We start from the raw sequence: 11,330 nt of genomic DNA, 5'->3' as shown, positions 1-11,330 counted from the left end.
ATTCTCACTTAAGATGAAGGCTTACAGGACAAAATAGTCTCCCATTTAACAGTTACTACAAATGTTGCCCTATGACAATGGTTAACAATCTCACCCAACATTTTTTTAAATTAAATTTTTTCCCACTAAAGCATACTTGAGAAACAAAGTGTGATCTAAGGAATGTAGTCTCAGGGATGGCAGGGCCCAGAAATTTGCATTTTAAAAAATACATCACCCAATCATTCTTAATTATACTACTTGAGAATCACTGACCCAAGGGGATTGTGGTATACCAGTTGGTCTCAGTGAAGCAAAATAATTTTTTAAGAGTTAGGTAAATAGTATAACATTAAACTTATTATACATTTTGGAAAACAGGACTTTTAAACGTTAACTGTTAAGTGTTAACCGTTAAGAAGGACTCTGGCCTTAGTTTTTCAAGACCTAGGCTATGAATGGCTATTTCAAGCCAGAGTTGTCTAGATATGGTGACCCCAGAGGAGTCTGTATCATGATTTCCAACAGAACTTCTCACGACTGACTTGGTGATTATCACGGAGGAATGGTGTCTGGAAGCTCTGGGCAACATGGGTGGGCTTACAAAGTAGTTTAAAGGGGGCAAACAAAAAGTTTCATTTAGTCAATTTAGGTGTGCAGAATCTTAAGGTAAAAGAGAAGTTAAGCACTCTGCTTTCTTTTAAGGTATCTACTTGCTTGCTTAGCAAAGTTCCTACCAGTCCAGTTTTCATACTAAGAGTCTTGGTATCCTTGGTATTCATTAACTATAGGATTAATATTATATATCCTGCTGGTAAAGATACTAATTCTCAAAACTTTCTAAAAGAACAGTAATACAATGTATTTCATAAAAATTTGGACACAGAGGCCTAATACAAAAGAGAGGTTTTTGTAAGCACCAGTAAAATCACCATGACCACTCATGCCTGAAAAAAAAGTAAATTAAGAACTAAATGTTAGGATGATTCGAGGTTAGTAAAATCTAATTATATCTATAGCAGGACAGCCTCAAGGATATAAACTCACATAAACACTAATGACATTTTTGCTAGATTATCTCCAAACCTTCTTTTCTAAGGCATCTCACCATGTCTTAATTCCTTTAGCAGCTCCTCTTGAAGCTGGAGCAAAAAGTTGTAATTCTCTTGAACTTCCTGAGAAGGGTCAACCATCAAGGTACGAACAAGGTTGGAGCAGTAAGATTTGAAGCGGATACCCATGGCACAAGTGATGGCTCCAAAATGCATGTGATTCTTGTCACTAGAGACCCAAAGGAGGAAAACATGTCACTACCGAAACTAGTGAAGTCCTTAGCATCATTGGCACACGACATCTATGATACCTTTCCCTGCTATATCCCAAAGCTGATGTGGGATAACGAACAAAAAAAAAAAAATTTTTTTTTTTTTAAGTAAGTAAACTGCAGTTTATTAAAACTCTAGAGTAAGAACTGGGTACCAGAACTTTTAAGATAAAAATCCAGTGAAAAGCTGAATTATTGTATTCTAAACAGGCAAAGGATACACTGAAACTGTATTTTTTATAGTCTAATCGCATGGCAGCAAGGAGTCACTCATTCATCAGCCCACTATCAATTGTGGGTTATAATTAATCCCATCAGAATGACCAGCATTCTTTACAGTATTTTAAAAATTAGAAGGGGAATTATATTATGGTACATCTAATATCATTTTAATGGTTTTTTTCAGCATGTCTTCCATTTTTCCAGCCTTTGTAATAATTTGGAAAAATACATTGAAATGTTAAAGGAACTAGTAACTACGTGAAACAAAATAGAAATACGTACAGAAAAAAACAGACAAGAAAACGTAAAAGGCAGACAACTGGTTATTCTCTCTCCTGCTTTTTTAAATTCTCTATAAGGATCATGAATTACTTTTATAATAAGAAAAACAAAATCACTAGACTGAGTCAAAGACAAAATAAATTCTAAAGACAGAAATGCTCTGGTTGTGGTTAGATTTGACGTTCTCATACTTACCTCACCACACTGAACTTGAGATTATAGTTGCCACCACTCTGGATGATAGGAGGATAACACATTTCCACAGTAGAGGGATCTGCCCCTGCTAGGTATTTCTTCTCTTCAATGGCCTTTTCCACAGACTCAGCCAGTTTGCTGTGTCTAACTTTCTGTAAGAGTACCAAGAAATAAAATAACACTTACTAGAGGTGCTAAAGAGGGGTGTTGAGTTTTGGGGCATTATCATTTGAAGGCAACGTCTATTCTGACACCATTAAGGATTATATAAAAGCCTTATAGCATGGCTCATGTGTCGGGTAATATTTGGTATACATGTGAAGCAACTTTAGAGAACAGTAGAGGAATTTACAAGCATTCAAAGATTCCTCAAGTCAAATACTAGGTAACCTCAAAAACCATAGTATAGGTTTAGTTATTTCGAAAGAGATACGGCACAATTACACATCACCAACTTAGGTATCAAAGGCTTAATTTCAAAGAAAGCTGAAAAAGCACCAAAAAAAATCATGTGGTAGGGACTTATTTCTGCTCCATTAAAACAGTAAAAAGACTCTCCCCTCCCATTTTACCTCATCTGCATCAACTATTTCCATAACTCTTTCCTTGAAGAATTTGTTGAAGACCTCAGAAGTGATGCTGGCTGCCTTTTTCATTAGGTTGAGCTCTCCATCCTCCTTTACAGCGATGGTATATGCCACAACTGCACTGATATCTATCTGCAATTAAAGTGACAAGAACTTCTAACATGCAAACATAGAATTACTGAAGAAATCCATTTCTTCCAATTTGAATATTATAATAATATTTGGTTATTCAGCAAACTACTCATCAGTGGTCTGTGGAATATCTAAATATTCTCTTCTTGGATTGAACAAACAATGAAATAGCTCTTTGGTATTGCTTCGTGTGTGGTCTAAAAAGCCATAAGCTAATGCACCATGTAAAATGTAAATCTTCCTCTCTGAGGTTTTTCTAAAGGCTGAAGAAGGAAGACAGGCAGAAGGGCAGGGAAAAAGGAAAAAAAAAAATTTCTTTTGGACTAGAAGATTTTACTGCTCAGCCAAAGAGAATAAAAAAAAGGAAATGGAAATGAACACAATGGTTTTCTCAAAACAAATTCCCTACACTTTCTGTTATGGAACCCCGTCACACTTTTGTCTTCTAAACTCCCAATTTGCTTGTTTCCAGTTTTCTTACTTTGTCAAAGCCCTCTTTGTTGAGACAGTCATTCCAGCTCTTCATGAACTCTCCAGGGAATTTGTCTTTGCTGAACACTCCAATCTTCTTGCCATTCTTGCTTTCCTTAATGGCTTCAATCATTTTGTCAAAGCTGCTCTTATTACTCTCATTCTGTTAAGTGCCAAAAGAAAGAAAAGGGGCTTGTGAATTAGTTTTAGACTTAAACAGCTATGATCTACTAGTAATAGGCAGAGAGAGGAATATTATGAACTGTAGAAAGAATAACTCCTCCCACCCTCCACCCACTTTTCTAGGGCAGATAGTAACACACCAAAAGTTACACAAATTTGTTTGTTCATTTTTATATACTTAAGTGAAAGTGTTACAGATAGTAACAAGATTATTCTTTTCTTCAGGAACAGTTAAGAAACTCATACACTAAGTGAACAATATTCTGAGAGAAAATCCTTAGGTCAGGTAGGCAGTATGACAAAAGAGATCACATTTGATAAAAACTAAAACTGAAATATGACTGTTTCTTTTTCTTAATTTTATTTTATTGTTGTACTTTAAGTGGAAGTTTATAATTCAAGTTAGTCTCTCATACAAAAATTTATACGTACGTTGTTATGCGACCCTAATTGCTCTCTCTATACTGTGACAGCACACTTCTCCTTTCCACCTGATTTCCTGTGTCCATTCAACCAGCTCCTGACCCTCTCTGCCTTCTTATCTCACCTCTGGACAGGAGCTGCCCAGTTAGTCTCATGTATCTACTTGAGCTAAGAAGCACAATCTTCACGAGTATAATTTTATGTCCCATAGTCCTGACTAAGTTTTCTTAAGGATATTTAAGGCTATTTGCTCTAATTAAGGCACTCCGATGAAAAAGAAACAAACTGTCAGTGTCCTTGAGAATGGACAGATAAAGTTAGTGTTCACTAGAATTCCAGAGTCCCTTCGTTTTGCCACAGAACTGATAAGAGTTATTGAACTCTCCTCTTCCCAACAATGTGACAGAACTTTGTAATTACAACCACAGCCTACTAAAACCTTCCCCTTGCGTTCTTTTGAAATTCCTATACAGCATTTCTGTTTCTCACTTTTAAACATTTTTTCACATTTATGTCATATTCTTTGTTTCTCCTGACCTTTTCTCGTATCAGCAGTGTGATGGCAGGGGCTCCGTTAGCATTCTCATTGCCCTTAGTGTTGGCAATCTGTTTTAAGAACTCCACTTTTTTCTTGCTGGCCATAAAGATGATTTTGTCATCACAGAAGACCATGATAGTATCAGTTAGTTCATAACCAAAGAGCCATGTCTATGGGAAGAGACAACAGTAACAACAGTATTTAACAGATAAAAAATGTAACAGATTCATACTGAAATATCTGTAGATAAAATATGATAACTGAGATTTGCTTTAAAATAATCTGGGGTGGGGATACCTGGATGTGAATTTAATGAAATGAGATTGACCAGGAGTTGATAATTTATTGGAACTGGATGATGGGTACATGCGGGTTCAATATGTTATTCATATTGAATATGAATATTTAATAATATTTAATAATAAATATGAATATTTAATAATAAAAACCATTAAATCACTTGGATAATTTGTGTTTATATCAATGTGAACTATATCATTGGTTAATAACACAGAAATACATAAAATAAGAGCTACAGTAATACCTCAGAGAACTGTGCGTTCTACTTCTCCAAAGACTGATAGTTACCTACCAATTATTCCCTCCTCTCTCAAAATAAACTCGTGATTTTTAGCTTGCACACTGCTCAGCAAAAACACTATTTCCCATCCTTCCTTGCGGCTAAGTATGGCTATGAGACTAAATTTTGGCAATAAAATTGGAAGATTTGTGTGGGCCCTCAAACAAATCTTAAAAGGTGGTCTTCCATTGTCATCCCTTTTTCCATCTTTTTGCACGGAATACAGATGGGATAGCTGGAGCTCTAGCAACTGTTCTGTACTAAGAACATGAGGGCTATAGTCTATGGATGGCAGAGTAGACCTGAATGAGGCCTGGATCTCTGAAGAATACATACAAGAAAAATAAATATTTTGTTTAAGCCACTGTTATTTAGTATTTTCTGGTATATGCAGTTAAATCCATCCTAACTGACACGCTTTCCTTCTTTTTCCTTATGTTCCAAATCAGTGCTGTCCATCTGAATTTTCTGTGATGATGGAAATGTTCCATTATCTGCTTGATTTAATACCGTAGTCATTAGTTACGTGTGTTCACTGAGAACCTGAAACACAACTAGTGGGACTGATGAATTTTTAATGTGACTAGTGGCTACTGTATTGACCAGTACAATAGGTAGTTCAATGACCCCCCAGGGCTAAAAATTGCTATAAATCTCTCACCTGTAAGGCAGTTGATTTGGCATAAACAATTTCTTCATCAACACCCACTGATACAACAATGGCATCAACATTGGCATACTCATCTTCTCCTTTCTGAAAAATAAGGAAAAGGTAATCTGGTCACTTTCTTTTCCCACTAGCAAAACAGGAATACAGACCTCAGTATTCAAATTTTGTAGTAATTTTTCCCTAATAATTCTAAGTTTAGAGTATACATTAGCTTTGCAACTTCATAGCCCTTAGTTACTATTTTTAAAAACAGCTTTATTGAGATATGGTTCACATACCATACAACTCACCCACTTAAAGTATATAATTCAGTGGTTTTTTAGCATATTCAGAATTATGCAACCATCAACACAATCCAATTTTAGAGCATTTTTATCACCCCAAAAAGAAACCCTGTGCCCATGTGCAGTCATCTCTCATCTCTCTCCACTTTCCCGCAGCCCTAGACTACCACTAATCTACTGTCTCTATGGATTTGCCTATCCTGGACACTTGAAAAAAATGTAATCATACAATATGTGGCCTTTTGTGTTTGGTTTTTTTCACTCAGAATAATGTTTTCAAGGTTCATCTATGCTGAAGTATGTATCAGTACTTCATTCTTTTTACTGCTGAATAATATTCCATTGTATATACATTTTATTTATCCATTCATCAGTTGATAGACATTTGGGTTGTTTCCACTTTTTAGCTATTATGAATATGAACATTCATGTAAAAGTTTTTATGTGAAGGTATGTTTTGGTGGAATTGCTGGGTCATACATAACTATGCTTAACCTTCTGAGGAACCGCTAGATGGTTTTCCAAAATGTACTACTTTACATTCCCAACAGCAATATATGAGGAGTCCGATTTCTCCACATCCTTGCCAACACTTCTTACTATCCATTTTTTGATTACAGACATCCTGGTGGTTCAGTGCTAGAATTTCCACCTTTCATGTGGGAGACCCAGGTTCAATTCCAGTCCAATGCACTTCATGTGTAGCCACAATCTGTCTGTCACTGGAGGCTTGTGTGGTGCTATGATGAAGAGGTTTCATTGGAGCTTCCAAATTAAGATGGACTAGGAAGAAAGGCCTGGTAATCTACTTCCAAAAATCATCCAGTGAATACCCTATGGATCACAACTATCTGATCCCTAACCTATCATGTGGATGGCAGAGCACCAGGCAGCGTTCTGCGGCATTTCATTACATCGTACACGGGGTCACCTTGAGATGGCAGCTAACAACAGTGGGTGTGAAGTAGTATCTCATTGTGGTTTTGATTTGCATTTCCTTGATCACTAATGAGGTTGAGCATCTTTTCATGTGCTTACTGATCATTTATATATTGTTTTTGGAGAAATATCTACTCAGATCCTTTGCCCACTTTCAATTGCACTATTGTCTTTTTGAGTTGTAAGATTTTTTATATTCTAGATATACTTCAGATACAAGCCCTTTATCAGATATGATTTACAAATATTTTCTCCCATTCTGTGAGGCTGTCTTTTCACTTTCTTGATGGTGTTCGTTGAAGCACAAGTGTTTTCAATTTTGATTAAGCCCAATTTATCTACTTTTTTGTGCTTTTAGTGACATATCTAAGAAGGCTTTGCCCAACCCAAGGTCACAAAGATTTATTCTTATGTTTTCTTCTACAAAAGTTTTATAGCTTTAGCTGTTGTTACACTTAGATCTATGATTCATTTTGAGTCAATTTTTGCACATGGGGTGAGGCAGGGGCTCAACTTCACTTTTTTGCATGTGAATATCCAGTTGTCCCAGCACCGCTTGTTGAAGAGACTATTTTTTCCCCACTGAAATGTCTTGGTGCCCTTGTTGAAAATCAATTGACCGTAACTGTGGGGGTTTATTTCTGAACTCACAGTTCTATTCCGTTGATCTGTTAAGTCTATCCTTGTGCCAGTATCACACTGTTTTGATGACTATAGATTTGTAGTAGGTTTTGAAAACACAACTATGAGTTCTCCGACCACTGGCTACTCTTTTTTTTTTTTGCTGTTGTTGAGAATATATACAGCCGAACATATACCAATTCAACACTTTCTACATGCACAATTCAGTGACACTGATTACATTCTTCAAGTTGTGCAACCATTCTCACCTTCCTTTTCCAAATTGTTCCTTCCCCATTAACAGAAACTCACCACCTCCTAAGTCTCCTATCTCATCTTTTGAGTTTCTGTTATCAATTTGATCCCAAATAGTTACTTCTTAGAAGAGCACACGGAAACACCGGCTGTGTAGTGGTTAAGTGCTATAGCTGCTAACCAAAAGGTTAGCAGTTCAAAACTACCAGGTGCTCCTTGGAAACCCTATGGGGCAGTTCCACTCTGTCTTATAGGGTTGCTATGAGTCGGAGTCAACTTGACGGCAACGGGTTTTTCTTTTTTCTTTTTAAAGAAAGCACAATGCTGAAGGCAGACATTTTTTACTAGTTAAGCAAAACTATTGCTTCGTTTTAAGAAGACTTAAGTGGATATTTTTGGTTTAAGGTTTAAAGATTTATCTCAGAGCAATAGTTTAAGGGGTTCACCTAGCCACCATGAAATTCTGGATTCCATGAGAATTTGAAATTCTGCTCTACATTCCTCCCTCACTCCCGTTGATCAGGATTATTCTATAGAAATCTTTGATCAAAATGCTTTAATGGTAGTCAGGCACCATACAGTTCCTCTGGTCTCATGGCAAAAGAAGCAGTTGTTCATGGAGGTCCATTAGCTACTCTGGACAGCTCTGTAAGGCCAAACCAAAACTCACTGTTGTCAATTCAATTCCGACTCACAGTGACCCTAAAGGACAGCGCAGAACTGTCCCATAGGGTTTCCAAGGCTGTAAATCTTTACAGAAGCAGACTGCCACATCTCTCTCCCGCAGATTGGCTTGGGGGTTCAAACCACCAACTTTCCAGTTAGCAGCAGAGCATTTTAACCACTGTGCCACCGGGGCTCTCTCTGTAAGACCAAAGGACTGGTAATTCCACACTAAGAAGTCAAATTTCTGGCTTCTCCTGTAAAGTCAAGGAAAACTTACAAAATACCCTCCCAAATTTTAAGACTTCTAGTTGCCAGTAAGAATGTAACTATTGTTACATTTAGATGAAAGTAGCAATCAACAGTTCTATCTCTCTACCACAACAAAATACATAACTCAAAAAGATTACTACATAAAAACTTTATGTATTACCCCATTGATTTTCAGTGCGAAAATGTATTACTTCAGGTTGGTAAAAAGGTTTACCATCAGTTCTCACTGATGATACAAAAGCAATGATAGGTAGAACTGCTAGTTCATTAGTACAGGTCAAGGTAGGAGTACCAACAGTACTTCTTCACTACCACACACTCACAGAAAGAAAAAAAGGCTGTTTCATTTAAGAATATTCTCAATGCTATAAAAATGATCAATACTATGAAATCCTAGCCCTTGAGTACGTGACTTTTCAATATTCTGTGTAAAGAAATGGGAAGTACACAAAGCAATTCTGTTGCACACTGAAGTATGATGGTTGTCTCAAGTAAAAGCACTCATACAATACTGGAGTAGAAGCTGAACTTAAACAGACTTGGGCATCTGGCAGACATGTTCTTGAACATGAATGAAGTAATCCTGTCACTTTAAGGAAAACAACTGGCGATTTGTTGCCAAAGATAAAATTTGGGTTTTCCAGCAAAACTTAAAATTTTCAAGAACTTATCTTTATCACTGTGAACCTGACATATTCTCTACTTATTCAAGACTTTTCTGATGAGATCAGTGGTGACATTAATGTATCTGGTTCTGACAGTGTATTTACAATATGTAATTTGCATAACGAAATGTGTCAACATCAGGAAGGTATGCAAAACTCAAGGAAAATATATGCAAAACCCCGTATTTTCTAAATAAGCAATTCATGAAGTCACCCATGGGTGAAAGACCCAAAGCGCAAGAGAGACCAATAGATCTTAATGTAACTTGAGTATGAAAAGTTCAATGTTGTGGTATCAGATTCCACACTGCTACTTTTAAGAGATGATCACTTCTAGAGTTTTACTGTAGTAACAAAAGAATATCCACAATCATCTGGGAAGGTTATTAAAATACTCCCTTTTCCAGCTTCATATATGTACGAAGCCAAGTTTTCTATATATATTTTATACAACCCGCAGAAACAAAGACACTTTGGGGTACTGAGTAATTTAAGAATGCAAAGGGGTTCTGATCCAAAAAGATTGAGGACCACTGTGTTGTATGATTCCGATAACACATTATATTAATTTTAGGATCATTCTCCTCCTCTCAATTTTTTTGTTAAACACACATATCCCAATTTGTCTGTAAAAAAGGGATTTAATAAAAGCAATTATATTACTATTACCTTGACAACCTCCCAAAATTATCAACAAGCACTCCTTTATATTTAATGCCATGTGTTCTGGACACAGATGTATAATTTTACCCTTGAACATGTGTCTGCAAAAAAACCCCACTAAACTAATAAAGTCCTTTTTAGTATTTTTTTGGTACTTGAAATTTGGTCAAAAGGAAACAAATTTCAGCATAGTAAAAGGTATCAACATGTATAAAATTTCAAAATACATAGTAGCACATTTTTAAAAAGTATACAAAGAATGCAAATCATGTAACACAATCATGAATAATATAGGAATATTATCAATTGAAAATTTGTTGTTAGGTGCCATCGAGTCAGCTTCGACTCATAGGGACGCCACGCACAACAGAACGAAAAACTGTCCAGTTCTGTGCCATCCCCACAATTGCTGCTATGCTTGAGCCCACTGTCACAGCCGCTGTGTCAATCTCTGAGGGTCTTTTTTCTTTTTTGCTGAGCCTCTATCTTACCAAGCATAATGTCGTTCTCCAGGGACTGGTCCCTCCTGATAACATGTCCAAAGTATATGCGATGAAGTCTCCCCATCCTCTCTTGCAAGCAGCACTCTGGCTGTACTTCTTACAAGACAGACTTGTTCATTCTTCTGGCAGTCCATGGTATATTCAATATTTTTTGCCAACACCATAATTCAAAGCCATCAATTCTTCTTCAGTCTTCATTATTCAATGTCCAGCTTTTGCACGCATATGAGGCAACTGAAAATATCATGGCTTGGATCAGGTGCACCTTAATCCTCACAGTAATACCTTCTCTAACACTTTAAAGAGGTCTTTTGCAGCAGGTCTGCCCAATGCAATGCGTCCTTTGATTTCCTGACTGCAGCTTCCACGGGTGTTGATTATGGATCCAAGCAAAACGAAATCCTCGACAACTTCAACACTTTCTTCATTTATCACGATGTTGCTTACTGGTCCGGTTGGGAGGATTTTTGTTTTATGTTGAGGTGTAATCCGTATTGGAAGCTGTAGTCTTTGATCTTTATCAGTGTTTCAAGTCCTCTTTGCTTTCAGCAAGCAAGGTTGTGTTATCTGCCTATTGCAGGTTGTTAATGAGTCTTTCTCCAATCCTGATGCCTTGGTTCTTCTTCATATAGTCCAGCTTCTCAGATTATTTGCTCAGAATGCAGGCTGAATAAGTATGGTGAAAAGATAGAAACTGTGACACACATCTTTCCTGGTTTTAAACCACGCAGTATCCCCTTGTTCTGTCTGAGCGACTGCCTCTTGGTCTAGGTACAGGTGCCTCCTGAGCATAATTAAGTGTTCTGGAATTCCCATTCTTCACAATGTTATTCATAATTTGTTATGATCCACACAGTTGAATGCCTTTGCTTAGTCAA

General features: G+C 36.8%; 1 protein-coding gene across 1 annotated transcript in view; it reads right to left on the bottom strand.

Annotated features, from left to right (window-relative positions):
• SUPT16H (SPT16 homolog, facilitates chromatin remodeling subunit) overlaps positions 1-11,330 on the bottom strand; it is a 41,679-nt gene that overhangs the window by 15,924 nt on the left and 14,425 nt on the right. The window contains exons 2-7 of the mRNA XM_004389984.2: positions 5,578-5,670; positions 4,336-4,506; positions 3,203-3,355; positions 2,575-2,721; positions 2,003-2,154; positions 1,088-1,260 (exon numbers count right to left, since the gene is read on the bottom strand). Coding sequence (XP_004390041.1) covers positions 1,088-1,260; positions 2,003-2,154; positions 2,575-2,721; positions 3,203-3,355; positions 4,336-4,506; positions 5,578-5,670 — 889 coding nt within the window. The remainder of the gene's footprint in view (positions 1-1,087; positions 1,261-2,002; positions 2,155-2,574; positions 2,722-3,202; positions 3,356-4,335; positions 4,507-5,577; positions 5,671-11,330) is intronic.

Source organism: Trichechus manatus, unplaced genomic scaffold, assembly GCF_000243295.1.
Source record: "Trichechus manatus latirostris isolate Lorelei unplaced genomic scaffold, TriManLat1.0 scaffold00273, whole genome shotgun sequence".
Lineage (NCBI taxonomy): Eukaryota > Metazoa > Chordata > Mammalia > Sirenia > Trichechidae > Trichechus > Trichechus manatus.
Note: the sequence above shows the minus strand (reverse complement) of the source record. Positions and strands in the feature narration are given on the sequence as shown.